The 26,560-nt window shown below is 36.2% G+C and overlaps 1 protein-coding gene and 1 long non-coding RNA gene across 2 annotated transcripts; one reads left to right on the forward strand and one right to left on the reverse strand.

Moving 5' to 3' along the window:
- Window positions 1–8,621: 8,621 nt before the first annotated feature.
- On the forward strand, window positions 8,622–11,015 carry LOC126831709 (uncharacterized). The gene is made up of 4 exons (XR_007684270.2): window positions 8,622–8,819; window positions 9,429–9,491; window positions 10,085–10,148; window positions 10,662–11,015. It is a non-coding gene; the product is annotated as an uncharacterized LOC126831709 (long non-coding RNA).
- Window positions 11,016–15,376: 4,361 nt separating this feature from the next.
- LOC126831692 (uncharacterized) lies at window positions 15,377–21,851 on the reverse strand. The gene is made up of 2 exons (XM_056103245.1): window positions 21,217–21,851; window positions 15,377–15,386 (listed from the first exon to the last, which is right to left on the reverse strand). The coding sequence occupies exons 1-2, from the start codon at window positions 21,849–21,851 to the stop codon at window positions 15,377–15,379; spliced, it is 645 nt and encodes a 214-aa protein (XP_055959220.1).
- Window positions 21,852–26,560: the final 4,709 nt, after the last annotated feature.

Consider the following 26,560-nt stretch of genomic DNA (forward strand, 5'->3'; position numbering starts at 1 on the left):
AAAACTTACGTAATCTGAGCGCAAATGTTTATCCCTACGAAGACGTGACTCTAAATGATACAAACGACGAAGTGCTCAAGTTTTATTATTCTGCATAACTGGTTCAGAACTCCGAAACGGTAATGGCATTTCGTAATGTCCATTTGGTGCAATATGAATCTCTCGCGACATTATGTCCAAAAATCTCCGGTCGTCACTAGACATAATTGAAGAGTCATCCAAGTGTTCATTGAAATCCATTTCCATGAGCTTAAGAATACAATCTGGACTGATGACTTCCTTTATCTTGTTGCGAAACGAAATATGAACTTGACCTTGATCGCAGCGATCGACAACATCCTGTCGACCATCAATGTCCGCAGTGTTCAAATTAGGCACTTCACAAGTTATAATGCGATGACTCAAGCCAATATGATCTACTTCATGAGTCGAATTAAAATCTACAATACCAATGATGCCCCAACCCAAGTCTGTCCGTTCAGCGTATGGACCATTACTCTCGGGGGTATGACATCGCGTGGAACTAGAGCTCTTGCACAATCGTAACCAATGAGCAATCCAACGTCGCAACTCATCAAAGGTTGAAGTTTATTTGCAACGGGTTCTAAATATGACCAACGCTTCGCCACATCAGGTGTCGGTATACTAGTACGATTAGCTGGCATAATATCTCTTGTATAGGTATCAGGCAGCGGAATTCTAACGTCAAAATTATAGCCACGCACAACAAGACCATTAAGTTTACGACTGTCGATAAGAGTGTCTTTAGCAAACATAGTAGACAAAGACAATTTAACAGGAAGTCCTTCTATGTCAAGAGCATCACATGTTTTGTCTAAAACAAATGTTGTGTCGGACTGAGAATCCAAAAGAGCATACGTCAAAATTTCTTTACTTGGATTATCTTTGTGAGACAACCACACCGGTACGATCATAGCGCACTTATCAGTCCCAGTTCTTAAAGTATGCGAAACAGCAGACTTGACTTCAGTATTTTCATTACGCATTGGCCTACTTGGTTGACCAGTATCTCCATGAAGTAATGAAGGATGCAAATGATTACAAATTCTACACCTGAGTCTTGATTTACAAGCACGTGACACATGCCCAAGACATAAGCAAGCAAAACATAATCTGTTTGACCTCAGAAAGTCTTTACGGTCAGACATTGATTTTTTAGCGAATAAAGTACAATCATTAATGGAATGACTTGATCTATGACAAAAGGCACAATTTTCTGGAACATAACTCGAATATTCCTTTATTTCAGTTGAAAATGCAGTTCTACGTTGATATGTTGAAGGAACATGTTCTTTCTTATTAGGCGCACATGTAATGGAAGTTAAAGGGTCACATGCAATGTCTGCTTCATCAGTCACAAAGCCAACAAATTCACTAAAGGGAGGGAACTCTTGTCTCTTTTTTCTATAATCACTAACAGTTCTTCCCCAACGCATCACCAACCAATCAGGGAGTTTATTTAACAGTTTTCTATTTTCACGCATATCATTCAGTACATTAAGGCAAATTAATTGTTCGCATCGCAGTGTAACACTGTTTAAGAAAATCCGCAAAATGACGCAGTGCAGGACCATCTCGGTTAGGTACTTTTGGCCAAGCCTCTAATTTGTCCCTAAATGCATTAGCCACAATAAATGGATCTCCATATCGCTTTTCAAGCAATGACTTTGCATCTTCAAATGCTGTCGGAGTGTCAAGAAGACAGTAACTTTCAATGGCTTCCTTAGCTGGACCACTGATATATCGATGCAGATAATGCATACATTGTTCTTTCGGAATGTTCTTATGTTCGATCAGTGTTTTAAAGGCACACTTCCAGTTTGGATATTTCAAAGGGTCACCGGAAAACACACCTGGTTCTGGAGGGGGTAATCTATTAAAGTTAGCCTGATCTGTCAAAATACGAACCAAGTCACTGGCAGGTACATGTACAGCAGAAGAAACTTGGGCAGGAGCGGACTGTGATGCATGTGGGGTATTATTATATACATCACTAACTGGAATTTGGGGTGGCGGTAAAGACACCAAAGGTGAACTGGCAGGAATGACAGGTTTACTTATCGAACTCACAGGGTTAATAGGGTTAACTGCAGGTGACAAGTGAGGCGGATCACCATAATCTGTAGAAAAATTATGACTATTCACAAAGGTTGCGACAAGTTCTGACTTATTTTGTTCACATACTGGTACCATGGATTCAACTTTAAAATCTTCATTTTCAAATCTTCGAAGAGCATTCACCTTTGCATTCGCAATATCCAAATCTTTACGTAGCTGAATATTTTCAAGTTCTAATTTCTTTTCGGCTTCTATGGAATGATACTTTAATTTCTGTTCAATAACAGCTGCTTCCTCGGCTGCTTGAATTAACTTCAATGAAATAACAGACGATCTTTTTGATGAACGTTCAGAGTTTTTCGCTGATCTTGATTTAACAGAACCGTATGCACTCTGATCAGTAGGATCAACTGGATCACTCGCAGACGAAGCCATTGTAAACAATGCGCAAACGAAAAAATATAATGTCCTCTTCATCAATACTGCCGCAATTTTTATAACAGTTCAAATAATACTAAGGACGCACTAATGTCAGAAAACTTCAAAGTTCACTTACATATTTACCGCATAAAGTTCCTTTCATTCCATTCGAAAGGTGTTCGAACTCCGTGCAGAGGAGTTTTCACTGTAGAGGCAGCTGGAGACCTAGACGAACGCACCCAGCCTGTGATCATGATAACAGGAGTATAACACCATAGATTGAAAAGGAGACTCGACTAACTGTAATACACCATATACATATCTTTATTCATTGTCTCTTTAATGCTTCATGACATCGGACGAGGATATCATCGTATGACGTATAAACATTGGAAATAGCCTAACGTAGAATATCATACAATCATGATGAACGCAAACAACTTAGACTCGAACTTCCAGACTTGAATTAAAAGACATGCCGGTAACACAGACGTGAAAACTGAAAAATACAAATTAATACAGTTTAACACAACGCAAAACCTAGCAGGACAAATAAATGAATACTACATTAAACGAAATATGACATACAAATGCAATATTACAGAATTATTTACCTCCATGAGCCTGTTAACTTGACCACACGCAAAAACGAAAAAACATGGTTTCTAGTAAAGCCATTTGCAAGACTGACACAGGGAGCATTAATTACGCAGGGATATTAAACAATTTAACAATCAATGCTTTAGGTTACTATTTTACGAAGCGTAGCGCAGCCTGGAAGTTTATAACGTAATAAATTAATATACATAAAAAACATACATCAAAAAAAATATTACAACAGTTCAGAGAGTTCATATTATGAGAAAATAACAATAACCTATCCCTTAAACTAAAAGCTCTTCTATCATATTAACTTAAGGCTGTTCCAACGTGCAAACTGACCCGATTTATGAATCGGTTACCCCCCCCCCCCCCCACGTCTATGGAAGGGGATCGACGCCACATTAAAAGACATGTAAACACGAGTAGAAGTTACTATGTCAGCATATGAAAGTGTTGTTTTGATGATTTTTCCATGTTCGATTTTACAAAATAGAAAAGTATTGTCCACTACGAAAAAACACATGTACAAATGCGCCTTGTAACGTTTGTATTTTCTACATCTGATCTTTCAACTGTTGTAATTTCTACTAGTGCATAATCAACATCGGTAAATTCGACAGCACGACAAAATAAGGTCGATGATACGACAAAATCAGACGACCCAATTTTGTCGTGCCGTCGTATCATCGACTTATCGCCACAACAAGTCGATGATACGACGGCACGACAAAAAGCGAAACTGTCGTATCATCGACTTGTCGACTTGTCGTCTCGGAAGTTTAAAACTGCACATTGCACATGCGCTAGAGTCTTAATCGACAAGACCCTTTCTATAACTATTCGCTAAAACACTTGGCAAATGTGAAAATAATATAATTTCAAAATTAAAATAGTTTTAGAAAATATATTTTTATAGGTCTGTTTTTTTTTTTTACGTTTTATCTGTCAACACTTTACCTACAGGCCGCGAATCTAGATGGACTTTGTTCAAATTTGGCACAATCATTACTTTCAAAGAAAGGATGACACCCACGGATGTAAATGCATGACCGAACCACGACTGTCATATTGAAACTTGTTTTTTAAAATCTTTTTTTCTTCGATCGGCTGCTTCCCTTGTTTTCAAGTTAAATGGTGATCCATTAGAAGGAACATTTTGAGTAAATGTATCATTGATACGGATTCGAAATGTAATATTTACTACCCTATGTTGTTTAATCAATTTTAGACACATTAATTTCCAGTCGTATCAAACATCATTGATAGGGACCTGCCATTTTATTGATTCCGAAATTATTTGTTAAACAAAATAAGAGGGGGGGGGGGGTGCGTAGGGGACTTTCGGAGTGTGTTCATAGCTGAAGGCAATACTGGGCCTATTTTTAATCATCTAGGCCCCGATCCCATTAGTGATGCCAAACGGATGAATACGCGATAAGGTCAATAACAGCTGCAAATCGCTTTCTTCACCTCATAAAAAAACCTCCCCTACACCAATGCAGTGATTTCCTGTGATCTGATTTGAGGTTTTATATAATCCCCTTCCCACTCTAATAAAATATATTGGAAATCTTCTGAAATCGCTTCTAAACTATCGCTTCAGTAATCTATAAGTATTGGTGGGTGTCGTACACGAGGCAATGCATGCTTGTTCGATACCTACCGACACCACTTTTTATTCAAGGAATTAACATAGCTGACTCACTTTTGTCCTGCTATTATAATTCTAGATTTTTTGAATATAATACCAATAATTCAATTTTGGGCGCAAAATGTTTCATTATTTTGAGAAAACGAATAATTAATCAACACTTTCCTATTATCTCTTTTGACGAGTCTTATTGTATCTAATCTGATGTAATGAGTGTAATGAGTACAGCTGTATTTTTGTGACTTGTAGAAAGAGACTATGCCAATAAGTCGACATCTCGACGTTAGGATAAAAATAACCCGATGATACGACAGAGTTAAGTGTCGTATGATTGCGCCAATACTGTCGTGATGTCGTGTTGTCGCGTTATGAAAAGGGCGAGATTTAACATGGCCACTATCAGCCACCATAGAACTCCATTTAAAACGCTCGAGCGATCATTTTAATTTAGGCCTATATAGTGAGAAAATGAGTTTGACTGTTGAGTCTAATTCCATAAGAAGAGATGAAATATTGGGTAAGCTTATTTTCTTCACTAGATATTGTTTAATAATGTAAGAACATTTCTAATTATCAAAATATTACCTTCAAATGGACATAAAAATGCAATGCTTATTAAACTTATTTCGAAAGCATAAAAAATATGCTATCTTGCTCTTCACCACATATATATCATATTTGTTTTCGCCTATAATGACAGTGTCCCCCTATAAAAAATATTATTTCGATATTTGTTTACATTGCAAGCCCACAATCAACGCTCCAGGACCAGTGGAGGCGCCAGGAGGGGGGGGGGGGCATTTGCCCCCCTCATTAATCTGGTTTGCCCTCTGTTTGCCCCCCCCCCCCCCAATAATTTTAGAAAATAAAAAAAAGTATTTGTGATACGTTTCGGTAATCAATACCTTCTACGGTGAATAAATCCCACATCCCCACTCAGTCATAAACTTGCATGTTGTACTCATTAGAGCATTTCCGAGAAGTCTATTTTTCAAAATTTTCTTGGCGAGATCCCCAGACTCGCTACTTTGGCGCTCACAAGGGGAATTCTTTGAGGTTCGTAAGTCCGTTCGTTTGACATTTTGTTCTCTAGTCGGATAAACTAGTGATCAAACGACGAACGGTATCTGGTCAGATCTATTCATCTCGACGATCGGTGCCGGATCCTGGAATTTTTGCAGGAGGGGGTTTGCTAGGTTCCTGAGACAATGTATCTCCCCCCCCCCTCCCGCATGGTCTCTAACGTCATTTTGGCGTATATACATACACGTTGAGCTTTTTAAACAGAGACATTCAACACCTCGTTTGACGTCAATTTTTATTATGAATTAATATAATGACATTGTGATTCAATTTAATTATTGATGCAAAGCATTAATAGTGATATCACATAATGTCTATATCATTATCTTGTGCTTTGAGTGCCCATCCTGTCCCACATCTGACGATAAAGCCGAGAAATTTTTCTCATAAAAAATTGTTGATTTACAAAAAAAAAATATGTAGCTGAGCGAGGGGGGGGGGGGGGTCGACCCCCAACCCCCCCCCCCCTGGATCCGCCCCTGAGAATACTGTGACAGTATTTCCGGCAGTCTATTTTTAAAATTTTCTGGGGGAGGACTCCCTAATTTGACGCTCGTGAGTGGGCTTCGTCGTGATTCGCAAGTTCGTTCGTTTGACACGTTGCTTCATCGATCAGTGCCTGCAATACTGCCAGGCTGCATTTCCGCCAACCTGTTTTTCAAAATTTTCTTGGGGAGGCCCCCTACCCCTGGTTGAAGCTTGTGCCTTTGCCCCCTTAACCTTGGATTTTGCCCTAGCTTTGCCCCTCATCACCGACGGCTGGCGCCGCCACTGTCCAAGACATGTAAATACATGTAATGTTGCTACCGTCATAAACGATCTACACCTCATCTATGTATGGTGTAAATTTTAATTAATAGGTAAATCTTGTGATAACTATCAGTGACATTGTTGTCTTCAAGTTTGTAAATTTATTGATATTTCACAACATTCACACGCACTGACTCATTTCATTTTATGTGTGAATGGATATTTATAAACAGCCGAGTTGAGTAAACATGTATATGGGTTTTAAACTACTTCTCTGATATTTAACACCTACGTTTCGTACCACATACAGGTCACTTGGTCAAGTTAATGACAATAAATACATCAAGTCATGTTACCTATATAAATTATCGACAACCATACACCCTGCATTACAAGGAAAATAGTTGTCAAATGTTGATGGCTAGATACCAGAATCTACATGTGTGTCATGAGTACACAAACCTGGGAAATCATTGTGATCAACTACATGTATATGTATCGTAAACACACTAAATAAACGCATGGGTCAATGAAGATGCCTTGTTCCATGGGCGTCACACATGGGTGGGGGGGGGGTCTGAATATACATAGTATACATAGTAGGCTCTAACTCCTATTTATTTACAACAATTATTAGGATTAGTTAAGATTCTATCTGTATAAAACCTGTACATATCCAAATATGTTTTAGTTAAAGCCCGTAAAATATGCCAAAACAGTGTTTACAGAAGACTGAAACTTTTAAAAAAAATTATGGGGGTGCCCCCCGCCCTCAGTAGGAGGGTAACCCTCCCACACTCTCCCTATCGCGCTTTTGATCTAACACACACACGTTAACCCCCCCCCCCCCCCACTCCTCTCGAATGTATAAGAGGGTTTCAATGAAATTTCTTATTTTTGTATATTATTAACATTGTGTCACTTTTTAATTAGAGGAGTTTCCGAATTTTTTTTTTCCCTTAAATAGATATTGTTAAAAATATGTAACATCATATTGAACAGCTAAATTTTAATGATTTCCTTGTAATGCAGGGTATGTTTTTGTCGATAATTTATATAGGTAAAGGTATATATATGCTATCAAGTGGGGGGGGGACTGTTTGATTGGTTTATCGATTATTTAAGCAATGAAAAATTAGTAGTTGTAAAATGTGCCTTCCCTGAGCCTTAAATTATGTCTGTTGGTGTCCTACATGACATGGCTCCTCGGGCCTCTTTTATTTCTTTTGTATATCAATGATATTGTAAATGATATTAACTCGTATATTAGACTTTCCGCTGATAATAACATATCTCACAGCAGGTGATAGAAGCGCTATCCATGGTTGAATTTTAATTTTGACTTGCCATATTACAGTCATTGCAGCCATTACATATTATTTCATTCTCTGCCATTTCAATCAAAATGGAAATATGATATGGCGTTGCTCTTGTTTACCGTGCTGTCCTATTAACTGTGATTATATATACCTAGAAAAAAGTTAAAGATGCATCATGTAAGATCTAAATCTGCCTATTGCAGGTCTTTTTTCTGCTTTAAAATCAGAAAATTAGTCATTTGTTCACATTACAAGCCTATAATCAACTCTTTAGTCTTTGGGTGGTCGAAATTGTAAAACTTAACGATACAATGGATTACCGAGACTTAGTCTTGGATGTCAAATAATGTTGCTACGATAATAAAATAAACGATCTACCCTACGTCTTCAAATAGTCCTTACTTCACCCATAATAAAGTAATTTGAATGATATTTTCAATAGATTCATTTTTATGAGCTAATTTGGAACTTTTATAACAAGAATGGCCAGCTTTATCTAAATGTTACATAATTCCCCTTTCTAAGCACCCCCTGACAAAACGACCAAAATAAACCAAATTATGTTTCAAATACTTTTGAGTTTTATATTAATGATGATATAAACAATTACTGATCTTCCATACACATGACTGATCATTTGTGAGTTACTGTAATGTTAAAATTCATCTTACCACGTGTTACTAATTTCGTTATTAGGCATTGTACAAATTCATGGTGGGGGTGGTAATTTTTTCCATCTGTATCTTTTTATTTAGATACAACTTGTCATATCTTACAAATATTTCATTCTTTTCAAATAATATTCTTTCATATACCCAATTCAACTATATGTTTACTTATTTATTTTTTTATGATAGAATTGCCGATTCAAGAAAGTGAGAGCGAAGATGTCAGCATTGCGGGACATGCGGAAGGTAATGTAACTTTTAAGCCGCCAAATTTGTAATTTGGCTATACATGTAGTATATCATGGATAATCTGAGATTTGTGAATCATGCAAATATGTTTTGTATTAGTACCGGTAAAAATATTAAAGATACATTATGGGAGATTCGGTAACGAGTTGGCAGTTCTCACTATAATAATTAAAAACTAGATAACGTAAAGGCAATTTGCTGAAAATTTCATTCAAATTGACCCACTATGAACCGAGAACTAAGCGAATGAAATTTCTGCCTAGCCTCGGACATCATTGCTAAAGTCAGTACGATAAACAGCACGGTCTCGATTATCCATTTAATCGTTTAATCGAGAAGGAAAGTTATGCAGTAAATCGGCTCACAATCCACTTAAGATCGCAGGCTAGCGATGCCATCTAGAGTTGATTATGGTCTGGATAAGTTAATTATTGTCTAATTAATAATTTAGATAACATTTCAGGCCTAAAGAAAGACCTGCAATAGACAGATTTAGCATTAGCATAATGTATGTCTAATTCCAAAAAAAGTTATCCCAGTTCAGAATAAAAACAAAATTATAACTTTGTCTTCTGATTTATATTAAAATCTTGTTAATTGTTTCAGTTTCCGCCAATGATGGTAGTGAAGTGTCAATTCAACAACAGAATTTAAGGCAACAGGCCTCAGGTAAATAATAAACCTTTCATTAAGTGGAGTTACTTCCCTTGCATAAAAGAAATGCAATGAAATAATGCTCTACGTTTCTGCAAGGACTAGACTAATAAGTATTGTTTAATGGTCGAGAGCGAGACATTAAGTAAAATATTGTAACAACAAGAGGGCCTTATAAACGACTTAAAATACAGACACTCTGCACGTGCTTTTACAGTGAAATACATCACACTAGTCCAATATTCACTAGTATAAATAATGCGATTATTTGAAATAATGGTACGCCAACATCAAAGGGTGACGTCATATCTGTATTTTAAAGACAGGTAAACGGCATACAGTGTGCTGTGAGGGAACTTTTGCCGAGACATTGGCGTTTCAGCCTACGCTTATATTCATTTCATTTCACATCCCTTAAAGTATATATTCAAATGGCCACGGTAGGCTACACTATTGAAATTGTTGTTGTGTCCAAATAGTAAGCCCCACCACATCTTATATTTTCTGGATGTTCAAGACTAGCATTCAAAGTGTGAGGACTATGCTTACCAAATGTTTGAAACAAGTCATTAAGTTATAACTTACTTACATTATTTGTATTCTTGTAGATTTCCTATGGATGTTTATTGATGTTTGTTATATACAGTTATATAGTATAATATGTTATATAAGGTAAGTGTTGTATAGTATAATATGTTATATACAGTTATATAGTATAATATGTTATATAAGGTAAGTGTTGTATATAGAGTTATATAGTATAATATGTTATATAAGGTAAGTGTATAATGAATTGTACAGTATAATACAGGGTAGGTGTTTATGTGCGTGCAGTAATGTTAAACAAGGTCAGCATGATGAAATATTGTTTTAATACCGTCTGTCCCTGACATACTTTAACGATATCATCTACTGAAAGTTCTGGAATTGAATTCCTTAATCCACAAAACAATGATAATCAACTAAACCCTAAATCTAAAATGACGGTCCAACTGCATTAATTTACCCACCCCATTCCATTCTATCTAACCTATATACATATAGTAATAGATTTAATATTTGTTAAAAGACAATCAACTATATACATATAGGCCTAACTAATAGCTGTGATATTTGTTGAAAGACAATGAATTATGGGTAAGAAGCAGAACATTTATATAACATGCCAATTGACTTCAATTTCAGATTTCGCCAACATTTGACCATGGCAACAATTTCTTCGTCCATTTTGGAACAACACCCATTTGTTATATTTATGAAATTTGTGTATTATTTACTAATTATGTGTAAAACATAAGACATATTTGAATAGTTATACATAGTATAAGACAACAATATGTCCTCTATTCTAAACGCTCGGGTGCGGGGAGTGTTGTTGTTGACTTGTTATACCTATTACTTGTCGACTTGTTATATATATATTACTTGTCGACTTTTTATATCTATTACTTGACGACTTGTTAAATCTATTACTTGTTGTCTTGTTATATATATATATTACTTCTTGTCTTGTTATATATATTACTTCTTCATACACTGTAAAAAAAATTTCCATTAATTAACAGAAAATTTCCGGCAGCTGATTTACCAGAATTAAAATGTTGCCTTCAGTTATATAACAGAATTTCTCGTAAAATATTTGCTTTGAATAACAGAAATATTTTACGACAAAATCTGTTAAATTACAGAATGACTAACAATATTTCCTTCTATTAACAGAAAATAGAATGGAAATTCTGGTAAATCAGCTGCCGGAATTTTAAAAAAAATTTCCATTAATTAACAGAAAATTTCCAGCAGCTGATTTACCAGAATTAAAATGTTGCCTTCAGTTATATAACAGAATTTCTCGTAAAATATTTGCTTTGAATAACAGAAATATTTTACGACAAATGGAAATTCTGGTAAATCAGCTGCCGGAATTTTTTCTTCCAGTTATGTCGAAAAACATAATTTTTATAACTGTCAGAAATTATTCTCATTTTTCTGTGAAATAACAAAACTGATTTAGTTTATCTGTTTATTGGATCTTATTTGTGCATTTAACTACAGAAAATGATGTGAACTACAGAAAATGATGTGAACTTAAGTTTTAAATATACATATAATTAATGTTCAGATACAGATATTTGATGGAAAAACAATTTCAATAGAAAAACAACTTTAAAAATTATCATACCTTGATAAAGTATAATGAAATAAAACTTTTTAAAAATGACTTATCTTACGAGGTTTGGTGTTGAACGCCTGATAACGTAACATCGGATAAACAAATGTGGTTTGCAAGAATACATCATTGACAATAAGAAAACCGGAAAAGTTTATCCAGCTTCGAGATTTTAATGATGATTCTGAGGAGAATTCCAAGATGCTGTATTTGGCCAAAAAAATGAGTCAAAATAAGTATGGAGGTGCAGAGTCAGAAACACAATTCAACATCATGATTGTTGATGAAAAATGTAATTTTGTGTCCAAAGATGACATTCATGACACAAATCATCAATAGCGAATAAACCCGGCACGTGCCATGATGATAGCTTTTACCCTTCCTCTCATTCCTCCAGTAATTCTGGCCAGCTATGAGTCGAGACCTAAACCCACTTGAGCATTATTGGGACATTTTTGGGTGTCGAGTAAATGCACTGAACCCACCTGAACAGAAGGAATGAGACGAAGGATAAAAGCTGTCATCCAGACACGTGCCGGGTTTACCGGCTATATTGATGATTTGTGTCATGAATGTCATCTTTGGACTCAAAATGACATTTTTCATCAACAATCATGATGTTGGATTGTGTTTCTGACTCTGTACCTTCATACTTATTTTGACTCTTTTTTTTTGACAAATACAGCATCTTGGATTTTTTCTCAGAATCATGATTAAATATCAAAGCTGGATAAACTTTTCCGGTTTTCTTATGGTCAAAGAAGTGTTCTTGTAAACCACATTTGTTTTTCTGAGGTTACGTTATCAGGCTAACCTCGTAAGACAAGACATTTTGAAAAATATAGGTGTCGATTTAACTTTTTTCCATGTGTATATAATTGTTATAGAAAATCATTTTAAAAGTTATCATACCTTGATAAAGTATAATGAAATAAAACTTTACACACATTAAAAACAATATCTCACATTAAAACAAATGTGAACATGAAACATACTCCTCATTAATAGCCATCACAACCATACTTAGAATGACAATCAAAAACATACACATCACTATTGACATCAATATACTCATCATTAATGATATAAAAAACATACTTATAACATGAACAAATGCTTATCACTAATGACATCATCATTACTCATCACTAAGACATCATAAACATACTTGTAACTAATGATTTCACAAAAATGTTTATCACTTTAGGCCACGATAATGATATGGAGGGGTGTAACGGCACTAAAAATGTTAATTGCAAAAATTGTAAAAATTTCTTTAATCGGATACCTCTCCACATTCAAGGAAGGCCTCATACCTCGCTACATCGGACGCAAATTTAAGAACTTGATCATTGACACAGGTCTTTTTCTTCAACTTTTTGGGAGTGTTCTCATTTTTAAACTTCAATATGAACCTGTAATAGACAACTATAAATTATAAGTACCTTTCACAATGATTATGTACTGGCACAGTTCATAGAGCACTGTAATAATCTAGTCTACATGTAAATTAAAGTTGTGGCAGACAAAGAACCCAAACGTTTTTGTATCTATTCAGAACCCTTTGACATATTCATACTTATGCTTGGACAAATAGGCTCTTGGTGTAGGACTAAAGAGAATTGTGCATGTGATCTACGATCCATCAATTATGAATAGGGTTCAAAATAGATATACATTGTAGACCTCCATATACCGGAGAGATCAAGTAACCTAGTATATTCAGTGCAGATAATGGGGATTTTCATATTTTGTAGATTTCTGTAGCCAATTGTGGCATATTTTCATAAACAATATTCCCTTTAAACACTGTCAATTACAGGGGTGATTTAACCAAATGTATAAATTTATTAGTGGACTGTTGAAGTAGGTTTTGGAGAGGATATGTATCCAATTGGAATCGCAACGAACATCAACAGAACACCAGTTTGTAAATACTGATGGATGGTCTCAAATCAAATGACTGGTAAAACATCACCCTATTTGATAGGAATGTTTTGAAAGCTGTTCGTTGGACAAATATGCAAAAATCTGTCAAATGCCAGAGTTTGATATCGAGTTTTCTGAAGATTTCCCAGTGAAATATATTGAGAAATAAAGTAACAAATGGATACCAAACGATGCAAAGAATGGGGTTCACAGTCACACACTTCAAATAGCACCATTTCCTTTTTCAACTTTAAAAAATCCTGCAAGTCACTATATTTTTTTTTTTCAAATGTGAAAGCTAAAATGATTCTATGGTGGCTGATTTCCACTTCGTGTCTTTGGTTCTTCGTTTTTTTCAATAATACTAAAATGGAAAGTCAAGATACAAAGTCGTCTGATTGGAAGCGAAGACGCTAAGTGGTCGAAATCAGCCACCATGAGATTCACTCAAGTACCATAACTTTACATACCTTTGGAAAGCATCCATAGTATTGATAACTTTTTTCGGAAAGCAAATATTGAAAATAAAAAAGGCTGCAAATTGCATGGCCATTGCCACTGAAAGTGATGTAATATCTGTAGTGACGGGTTCTTTATCCACAACTAGCACATATTTAGAAGTATGAAATATAGATGGCCCTAGAAAATACAATGTAGAAAAATCCTAGCATTTGTTCAATCTATCACATGGGGCTCGGTGTGGTCGAAAGGTTAGGACGCTTCCCCCTCTTGCTGAAGGTCACGGGTTTGCATCCCGACGAGGTCGGGGTCAACCTTGTGAATTTTTCAGACTGGGTTCCCTCTTGCCAGGTGAGGGCTGACATGGAGAAGCGTTATAGTCCATCGGAGACGACGATAAACTGAGTCCCGTGTTCATTTGATAGATCACGTAGGAGACACCTCAGCAGTTAAAATCGGTTGTAAGAGTAGGCCATGTGCCGCTGCCTTGGCAAAATTCAACCTCATTGCACACACTTGGCATATACCCGTCTCTAATTAGCCTTACAGTGCACAAAAATGGGACGTTAAACTCTATTTCATTTCATTTCAATCTATCACATACTGTGAGCATGAAGTTTGAATGTGTAGAGCTGACCATATGTTTTAAATGCTAATCAAAATCTCCCCATCCAAATTTAAAAGCATACATAGGCATTTACAGTCTGTATATTGGTGCTACAAGAAGATGTAAAACTTAGATAGGACTCTTCACTCGGACATACTAGACCCAACAATGACAAATATGACATCACGTCATGGCAGAAATCTGGTGAGTGAAAGTGTAGTGGAAGAGTTGATCAAAAATGTTTTGAGTTCATGGGCTCATAAAGTCAAAATTTCATGTAATTTCAAATGAACCAGCAAATGAAATATGGGGTTTAACGTTCTACTTTTATGCACTTATTTCAGTCGGTGACAACTCCTCGCCATTTTCAAACTGTCTGAGCATCTCTAATTAGCCTTAACAGTACATAAAAATGGGACGTCAAAACTCCATTTCATTTCTTTAACGTGCGTCCTGATGCAGTCGACAGGAACTTGGTTTTTCGCTTCATCCGAATGACATATGCTATTCCTTGCCAGCCCCTAGGGTCTGTGCCACTGACAAGGGCAAGCCGGTTTGGAAAATCCGGATGACCTCCTGGTTAGCGAGCAAGGACCATACTGAGCCAGCGAAGCCCATGACAAATTTGATAATTACTTCGAGAAATATTCTGCTGAGATAAGACGCAACATATTTTATGACAATATCAATACTTACCAATACCAACTATGCATGGTGTGCACGGAAGTTTATCTGTCTTCAATGAATCCTAAATAAAACGAAGTTAAATTTTAGACAGAAAAATACTGAATATACTAAATTATAATTGCACGAATCTATTAATTATATATTACTTCTTCATGTTAGGCCGTGTTGAATTGATTCCTTGTTTCTCCTGCCACCACTCTGGCAATCATGTGCGGTAGTGCGGTAAACACAACACAAAGTGGGTTTCAAAACACAAAGTGGTCTGGCATAATACCTATATAGTCTGAGGGTTGTGTACCATTTTTAATAATATTATAAATAATCTAGTTATATTATTGGTTAGAATAAAAACACAGATAATATTTAATTAAATAAATATAATAAACTAAAATTTGGTAACAAAGTGGCTTCTTTGTTTAACTTTTTAAAAAATGAAATAACCATATTTTGATATAAATTTTCCGTATTCTTGTGTTAAAATACAATGGAAACATTCCAGTTAGACGATATTTGATTCGCTTGTTGAGTTATAGATGGTTTCGATAATATCATCGAACGTGAAAGTGCTGGGAATAACCACCAAAGTCGAGTCGAGATAAGTAAATTCGGTCGGCCTAATTTATTTATTGATGTTCAAGGAAATAATAGTGGTCCCGTTTGTTCGTTCGTTTGTTAAACTCCAGAAACGAGCGAACGGGGCCACTATTATTTCCTTGAACATCAATAAATTAGGCCGACCGGTACGCGAATTTACCTATGTCCCGGCATAGCTCACCATTTTGTAAGGCGTGCGTTATTAAATTTATTACACAAGATATGATTGGGTAATACTTGAATAATAATGACATGAGTTATAATTTTAGCCAATGAAAAAATTGATTATTCAGGTTCGCGGTTGAAAATTAGCGATTGTCTTACAGTTTATAATATGCTTTCTCATTAGCCGAAATGACTGCTACACGCGCCATTTTGCGGAATTCATCCAATCATATACAGTGTAACTTATTCCATACTATGCGGGCCCCTACATGTGTATTATCAACCGGATCCATTCACTTGATTTGATATTTGTTTATTCGGTGCAATGCCTATTTTCTGTCTTGTCCGCAGGTTTATCTTGTAGATTTTTGTTTTGCGTGTAGTGCGGCCCCCTGCACTTACTTATTTAGTTCGTAACGAGGAATAAACAACGAGAATTGACTTCTGATGTTTGGTAGAATTTTATTTAGATGTTATTAACGTAATTTTTTGAATATTTTTTTTTGTGTTAAAAACGTAAGCGCACGATTTTCGGGGTCCTCGACCTAAGCGCGCGGGCGAGGAGAAACAAGGAATCAATTCAACACGGCCTTATCATCATGTTAGCGTGTATATAGGGATATAAGTCTTCAACATAGTCGCTTTAATAAAACAAAAAAATAATCAACAGTTGTACATTAGATCTTATACACACCTATTTATGAACAAAATCAGTTAAATGCCCTAGGTGTTAGCATGTTTACAGAAACCCATAATAATTTTGGGATAAGGACAATAACTCTGCAAGTTACTTTTGAAATGTGACCAACTGGATCATCTGGATATAAACTTATACACCAAGTAGAAGTTGGAAGTTTATAAATGTATGCCAATACATACCGATTTGAAAAAGCTGTATAGTATAACATACCTGACATACTATCAATTCCTTAAGATCCTCTTTAAAAACCTGGGTCAACATCTGATATGTCCAGGTTATATTTGGCTGTTCCTGCAGATTTTGTATTTCTGAAAGATTACAGGTCTTCTGGGCAACAAGATAATTATAGATTCGCACACTTTGTATTTCTCCGATTCCATTGAACAACTTCAGTAAATTAACACTGGTTAACATTTCGAAGTGTTTAAAAAAGTAATCACTTTGAAATATAAATGGCCAACTTTCTTTAACCATGCATATGGTTGTATCTTTGTCGATGAAATCTATTCTTTGTGCCTGATATGTGGATATCATTGTTTCACGAACTTTCTGTTTTTCCACATCAGTCAGTTTATCTTTTAAAAACAAATCCTTAAGTTCATTTTGATTAAATGACTCTGAATTTATGACTTCAATGTCTAAGCGTGGTTTCTTGGATTTTTCACAAGATTCTGGTCGGTTTTCGTTGTCTTTTTTCGCTTCTAAAGCCAACATCAGTTCTTCGATACCGTCAGTCAAAATCGTTCCGTCCATCCGTTTTTCGAAACATCTTGGATGTCTTCGTACAACTTTTGCCGCCACTTCTCTCAGGATTTTCCTCGAGATTCTTTGATTGGTTTGTTTTATCTCATCCCACAATATTTTTATTAACAAACATCGTTGTTTTCGCGTTATTAGCTCTTCCTCTTCAAATGCCTGATTAAGACTCGACGGAATCTTATTCCATGGAATTTGTATGGTGGCTTGAGTCCCAGTCTCCAACGGAGAGGTACAGCTCCTGGAACTTATTGACGACGTTGGCGATTGTAGAGGTGATTGTAGACTAAATTCAGTTGATGCTTTAGATTCACCTGAAATAAAACAATCTTATGAATTTGACAGAAGCAAATGAGATAAGCGTTATTGTGTCCATGAACACGTAAGAAAATCATAATCTTTTTTGCAATTTTACTCCACAGCATTCACGTTAGACCCATAAAGAACTTCTATGCAAAGAATCAGAATCCTAACATCATTCTTAAGCAAATGGTAAGCCATCACAAAACTTTAACCAATGCACTGACTGACAGACGGGCACAAAACCTATAGTCCCCTCGGATTCACCGGTAGGGGACTAAAAACTACTTACATGCAGTACGATCCCTTGCATTAAGTTGGTCTACAGATTTAACAATTGCGTTGAAGTACACATTATCGACCTCTGTATTATCACTGGTAGTGATCTCTATGTTATTTTCAGGGATGTTAAACTTTTCACTCACTGAAAATACAAATATAAATAGAAAATATGTTGTTAGTGTGTATACAAATATGAAATGGAATGTATTTCATCATTACTGAACCGAGCGTCAACTGTAAAGCAGGACTAGAACCACAAATAATTCAGCAATTTGAACGAGGACATCGAGTTTGCAAATTCAGCAGGTTTATAAGGACAGATGTCATGTTACTCCTCGTCTTCTGAATACTCTTGTACACGGTATTCTAACAATTGTACACATTAGGAGTTTTAGGACGAAATATAGATGACTGTACTGGATTCAAACAAACCGATATAGACTTGCCGCTCACAGTGGTGGTGCCAGGGTTAGCATATCATAAGTTGACCTTGTGAATTTTTTCAGGTGAGTGTTGACAAGAAAAATTGTTCTAGTCCATCGGAGGGGACAAAAATTGGGATTGTGTTCATTGGCAAATTCACCCTCATTGGCAAAAAAAGGCCCATCTGAGATATTAACTTGACACGACAAATTAACTCGCACACAAGACAACAACCCGAGACTAGCGTTTCATTATGCACAGCATGTTAAGAGATCTCAACAGTTGAAAATCAGTAGTAAGCATATTCACCCTTATTGCCCATGCCATATTTCATTTAGCCAAAACATTCATTTGCATTTGAAATAATGAAGTGTTTCTGGCAAATTGAATTGACGTTTTGTAATTTTGGTGGAAACAGTTTTTTCAACTTACCATTCTTCAAAAATTCATCATAAGTGTTCCCATCACAATGCACTGCCACCTTGCGACCGTTACAGGTCACTTTAATGAAGTGTGAAATATCCATGCTGAAACACTAGAAATTAACCACATACACCTGTTTATGATCTTATTGGTACAGTGTGTTTTAATACTATGCAAGTGACCCCAAATGCCAAATAAGTAGGTAATGGATAATAATCAAATATTTCATGAGTAAATTTTAGCAGTTTAAAGCAGTTGACGTTTATTGGTTCCAATTTATGAACTCCAAACTTAGGAAGGCGAAAACCACATACACCTGTTTATGATCTTATTGGTACAGTGTGTTTTAATACTATGCAAGTGACCCCAAATGCCAAATAAGTAGGTAATGGATAATAATCAAATTATTTAATGAGTAAATTTTAGCAGTTTAAAGCAGTTGACGTTTATTGGTTCCAATTTATGAACTCCAAACTTAGGAAGGCGAATGGCCTCAAACATTTCAACAATGCAATACGGTTCATTGTCTTTCACTAAATGAAGAACTATTTTCCCAATTTGGAAACGGTCAGAAGTATCTAATAGTATAAGATGGTCATTCTTGGAGTAGGTAATACCCCTGTAAACAATGCTGTCACAGACTAGAGATCTTTCTATATTCATTTCGCTGTTTTTAATACTATCTTGTACAGTACTATTAAAGTTCTCTAACTTAAACGGGATTGAATTATGTATAAAAAGTTCACTGTCAAATAGACAACCACTAGAATAATATGCTTGCAAATATTGCTGTTGTTCAGATAGGGTGTATCCTATATTTTTGAAATTTTGAAACCTTCTTACACAACGCTTGAAATAAGAATGTTTTGATTCCATTCGCATTGTCCAAACTCTAATCAGAGGACCATATTGCAAGGTCAGCAACGGGTAATGTTGAACATAATGATGTTTTGGCTTTAAGGTTACTGCTGGAAACAAACGTTTACGTTCACTCATATAAATTACAATCAATTCCTCCATATAACTGATTTGTCCCAAACTGATAGATGGAGAGCAAAGATAAAGAACCATTTCCTGGAGTGATAGTAATAGATTCCACACACTGTCTGTTCTGTCACGGATATTTGTTCCAAATAGCATAGGGAAAAGTCTCAACAGACACCAAATTTGCATTGCATTTCCGGGCAATTTGGTCTTGTTAGGTTTCAATATACAAGGCTTATCAACTGCATCATTCAATTTAAATGGAAATTTTTTAATAAGACTATTCATGTAATCATATGTCAACCATTTAACTTTGACAAAATAATCAATTATAAGCTGCAAGTCATAAGCAACCACTCCTTCAAATAGGTCATGTGCAATACAAGGAGGAAAGCCAGAACATACATGAAAGTGAGATAATTTATTCAAGACAGAATCTTTTTTAATCCCTTTATAAGTTTTTATATCAGGATGATCTTTCAGATGTTTCAGGCAATCCTTGTAATTTTGTACAGTTCTTGGTTCTTTAGGTAAATTATCTTTATCACTCTTTGCATGCAGACAAAATCGACACCAATATTCACCTGAAAAGTTTTCCACAAATCCACCCAAGTAATGTGAACCTAAATTATCCCCCAAACAAGATATTACTGTACCAAATAAAGGACCAGTTATTCCATTGATGTTTAGGAACCCTACATTCTCAAACCGTTTACAATCAGTAATGAAATTTTTGAAAACCACTTCAGCACCAAATTCAGATAAATCCTTGTCACGACACAGTGCAACAAGCTGAATTGTATCAATTTTAGATCTATTCCATGGATGAAAGTTACCTAAGGTGAAATAAATACCAATCATCTTATGTTTTGTTTTTGCTGCACCTATTGGATTCACTATTTCAAACGCATCTTGATAGAGCAGAATTTGTATACGAGAATTATCCTGAAAAAAGGCATTGTTTTTGAAATGTGTGCCGTCATGAATATCATGCAACTCATTGCTATTAAAATTTATAATTGGATTATTGTACTGATCTAAAACCGAACTGTCTTGAAAGAGAGAGGCAATGGTTTTTTCCAAAGGCACATAGTAACTATGCACGGTGCCTTCAATATTTTGACCAATTTTGCACTTTACTGGAGGAACATGTCTAAATTTTGATTTGTAATAAATATTTCTTCTGTAAGTTGAACGAAAGGGACAGTCCTCAAGGTTGGTTGCGTGCAAAAACAGATTATAATCTTGAATTTCCTCCAGCAACTGTTCTGCCACATCATTGGAGAGTCCTTGATCGACCAGTTTCCTTTTTAACATTTTTCTCATATATTTCCAACCTAAAGAATACAGATTGCCAATTTCTTCGACTATGAACTGAATTGTGGACTGAGGGATTAATTGCTTAGCTTGTAATTTTAAGTAAAATAAAGCAAAGCTGGTCATGAAATTACTTTCATAATCTTCTACACTAATATCTTCATCATTTTCATCTGCTATGGTATCGTATTCATCGATATCGATATTGTCAACAGACCCCTCCTGGTCAACATCATCTAACTGATAATTGTCAACTGCAGAATACTCTGAATCAGAAGTAATATTGTCATCAACACTTTGTCGATTGAAGCTGTCTTTTGTCCAATTGTGATGTTTTCGTGTCAAATGAGAAGAAAATGAGGACTTTATTTTGAACAAACTTTTACACGGAGATATTGGACAGCATATTTGATCTCCTTTAACCAAATGTGTTTTTAAATGGGCAATCAAAGATGGTGGGCTATCAGAAGCCTCTTGACAGCCAGCCACGGAGCATTTATATTGTGACGAATTTGGAGAAGACAATGCTGGCAACCTTGATAATCTGATACTTTTTTGGTGTTTGGTGTGATATCTAGACATATGAGTGTGCAATGCATTGTATGTCTTGCAAAATTTACCACAAGAAGTTAGAGCACATGGAAATTTGACGTTTGCAGCATTTCTGTGAAATGCATAATGCCGACAATAAGACTTTATTGACGTACATTTGTGTTTACAAACGTGACATTCGTACATTTTTTAAGCATTAGCGTACAGTGTGACACATATAGTTCATGAACTTACACTGGGTAAAACTTACTTCAATCAATGAATTTTTCATTCAATAAACGTTCCATTCAACTATTTCAGTACCGGTATTCGTTTTAATGGCGCCAGCAAAATGTCGTCTTTTCCCAGAATCCTTTAGTGAGTTCCACGAGGGGAGAACGCTAGATCGAAGCCGGTCCTTAGCATTTTATGACGTCATGTGAGGATTGTGGGTTAAGATAAGGGTTATGGTAAGGGCTAGGACCTGCAGATTTCGTCAGAGTCTCGAGATGTAGACAGGGCTAGCCCTCACCCTAACCCTGGGCCAAGCCTAACCCTTACCCTAACCCATAATCCACATATGACGTCATAAAATGCTAAGGACCGGCTTCGATCTAGCGTTCTCCCCCACGAGGTTACAAGACTCCATCACCCAGCGCAATGTTAAAGTTTGAACCAGAACAATTAAGAGCTAAATGAACTAGTCTAGTATGTAGTCTCGGGATGTCAGCTGTTTCGTAACCTGGCTGTTTCGTACTTAGTTCATTCGTACCTCACGCGAGCTGTTTCGTACCTTCGGAAATTTCAAGTTTTACACGTACTTAAATTTAAGCTTCCTCACATGAGCTGTTTCGTACCTTCGTTAATTTAAACTTTTACAATGTACTTAAGCTTAACCCTCCTCCTTTTGCACCCGGGCTTGGGACCGCCATTGTGCAACACTAGCGGCAGTTGGGCCGTAAACAAACGCGCATCTTCTTAACAGGGAGCTGGCTGATATCTGGTTCTGTGCGTATTCCCCCCGCAGGCTAAAAATACGATCCTGGTCTAGAGTGTCAATACGTTGATATCTTTTTAACTTCCCCTCTGACACAAGCTTTATCTGTAACGGCAATATCGATGCTTCTTTATGCAGCAATAGAGCAGGTAAAATGGAGGATTGGCAATAACTGCTTGCGCCGCCTGACCCTTTGAAGTTAACAATCGCCGGTCAATATTGACAAAAATCACAACTCATAGTCAATAATCACTTTAAAAAAGTACAAAGCTATTTGGGGTTCTAATTCTGGTTCAGCAGCAATTTTTATAAAATTCGCGCAACAAGCAGCCATCTTTGTTTTATAAAGTTCGCGTTGCAGCCATTTTTATAAAATTTTTGTAGTAGTGGTTGGATATTATTAAGTCGTCGTGTTTCAACATTATTTCAACAACACGTAGGAAAAGATATGAATAAATCTGAGATACGAATCATGTTCAAACTTTATTTCAACAACACGTAGAAAAAGGTACGAATCATGTTTCAACTTTATTTCAACAACACGTAGGAAAAGGTTACGAATCAATCTGAGGTACGAAAGAACTAAGTACGAAACAGCCAGGTTACGAAACAGCCTGCACCCTAGTCTCGATCACCCAGATTCTTTACTTTACAGAACATAAACAGTAAAGAGTCTGAATGATCAAGACTAGTCTAGTCTAGTATGACCACTGATCTATCTATTAATAGATCAGTGAGTATGACGTTTCCAGCCTCTATCAAGTCACCAATCGTAGCTACTCGGTTATTCCCGCTACTGTAACGTAATTACGATTGTCAAATCACGTGCTATTCTCAGATCGTCGTGTCGATTCATGATAATTACCAGTACAAATTTACAAACGATCCGATCCGTTAGACTAATGCATAAATCGATTTTATGTATTTTGTTCAACGGTTCGGATTGTTTGTACTTGGTGTTTATAACATTAATAGACTAATAATAATATTAATAATATTGTTGTTTACTATTATACTGACAATTCTATTATCTGTGTTATTAGTAAATAGTCTTACCTTTAAAGTGAGTAACAACGTTGTCCGTATACACTGCATCATCCTCTGAGATTTGTTTGCGGATTAAGGATTTTCCAAAGAGCGCGGGACAAATTTTCAAGCGGTCATGCTCTTTTCATGAATCGTTATTGACAGATATTATGACAGTTATTCGCATCCGGAAGTTCGAAGATGAGCATTTTATGCTTAGGTTAAACAGAGATGAGCAATTTGATTGGTTTATGCGTGGAACACAATAACCCTGGTTCTAGTCCGGTAGAACTATGGTTGAACCTGGAAATTGTGTACAAAGGTTTTTTTATGATCGATTTTAGTAGCCTAGGGTGTCCTCTTTCAGAATCTTCCGGGTGAACATCGGTCACCCTTGAGCGTTTTGAGAAATTCAAGATTGCGTCCAAGACGGCCGCCACATCAAATAACCCCCTATAACTTCCATAGTATAAAGGCTGTAGAAGTAGTTAATGGCTGTACGTGTGCTCGAAGTGCATATATCCTAAATACTAAAGCTTCGCTACGACCCCAACACACAAAGCCATTGCCTCTCATTGGTCAACCGTTTCCAGGCAGGTAGAGTGGTGCGCAACTGAATCCGAAGATTGATAGCGAGTCCGACTCGTGTGTGTGTGTGTGTGTGAGAGAGAGAGAGAGAGAGAGAGAGAAAGAGGGAGAGAGAGAGGGGGTTTAACGTCCACTCGACACAAACTAGGTCTTTTCGGAACTAACACATGTTTCAGTTTTATTTCAATAATTCGCTTGCGCGTAGGGTCGTTAGCAGTGGGAGGACCCGGAGAAAACCCACGCAGTTGGACAGGCGACCCTACTCCTTGTCACGTACAACCAGGGAATCGAATCCACGCCAGTTGACTCAATGACAGACATTATGATACAGCGCACCTGCTAAACTATTCGGCCACCCAACCCCCGAGTGCGACTCGTAAGTACCCAAGTACAGCAAATTGACAGCCCTTCGTTTAATTTGGGGTCTTCCCTAAAGCTTTGGACAGTCATTTAAGTTATTAAAAACGGCGAAAGCATTATTCGTCTCCACACAGTTGTTTACATTGTATTCGTGTTGATAGCCTCATTTGTTACGCAATTAGTTTTTCTTCCATATTCTGCTATGCACTGGTTAATTGGCCATAATAAAATCGTGAGTCATGACGTAACGCTATATTTGGTCCACTTTGGAGCTTTGTTTAAAATTTAACAATTTTGTTACACAGTTAGCTATTGACCAGTCATAATTTGCAACAGAAATTTGCTTCCACTAAGGCAGTGTTTAGTGGGATTAACTCTAATCAAACACTGCGAGGAGTATGGTCCACATTATGCCGTCGCTCCCGCCTCTGTGTGTGGTGTGGGTATACAGGATCGGCTTGAAGCTTTGCATACTTATTCCTTATACGTATGCCTGTGTGTCGCTTATAGGCTGCAAATCTTAATGTATTGTCTCAAAACTTTACATAGACATTCCTTATTCCCCAAGGGTCATCCCTATTAATTTCTTTATTACCTATTGCACAAATTCCTGGGCGGCGGGTGTGTGGGTGGGTGTGTGTGTGTGTGTGTGTGTGTGTGTGTGTGTGTGTGTGTGGGGGGTAATGCCGTTATGGATGAAACACAGATTGTCAAAGTTAGCGATATAAATAAGGCTATATTAGTTTATTGTTCTACTTTAAACTCATGGCCTTGAATAGCAGGTAAACGGGTTTTAACGTTTATGTACTAGATAATGTGGTCTGCCTCCAGTTGTTCAAATTATTTCCCTTGATATTTCCAAGGTGAAGGCTGACAGCTGTCAATCATTCTGCTCTGGTGTGTAGATCTGTCGTTACTACGAAAGAGTGTCTATTTTTACACCCAAAACTAAGGCTGTGCAAAAATATTGATATAATCGATAATCGGTAGAAGTTATTTAGCGATACGATAATCGATATTGAAATCCAAATATCGATTATCGGTATATTTACCTTCTGACGGCAAGTTACGGTCACTTTCACATGACTGAACTTGCCGTAGTCTGGCATGCAGACGAATGAACGAATACACAACGTCAACACAACAACTATTTTCCCCCTCTGCTTACAAACTGGCACATTTTAAATACATATTATTGTAAAAAAACTAAACTTTAAGATTAAATACATTATTTTAATATTTTCGTTGTTTTTGTTGTTGTTATTACTAGTTGAAACTAAAATAGGTCACGCACTTTGTGAACAATGACGATCGCACGTGATATAGTAAAATTAGAATTATCTCCCTTCTTTGCTCTTGATTGATTTGTAGAGAAATTGTCTGCTTTCACGATAAAACTAATTGTATTATTAATGATCAACTCAGCTTTTATTACTAAATCATGTCAGATACAGCCCATACAAAACACGTTTTGGACTTCCCGGGAAAATATCTATATCTCTCGTAATTTCTTGGAAGAATCTACTTTGGTTTTCGTCAAAATTAACCAATCATAAAATTTCTACTTTGAAAGCCGGTTCTTCTATTATATTTTATTCTATTATTAGTAACACTGTGTGATCGCCAGTAACTTGCAAAGAGAAACCATGTATTGTCTTTGTATTTATCGGAGATATTGGAATAAAAAAAAGGTTCAAATGAATCAAGAACAAAACTTAGAATAATACTCAAGTTAATCCTACATTTAGCAACTAATTATTTTACATTAATTGATTTTTTTACGTACATT

This window comes from Patella vulgata, chromosome 9 (assembly GCF_932274485.2).
Source record: "Patella vulgata chromosome 9, xgPatVulg1.2, whole genome shotgun sequence".
Lineage (NCBI taxonomy): Eukaryota > Metazoa > Mollusca > Gastropoda > Patellidae > Patella > Patella vulgata.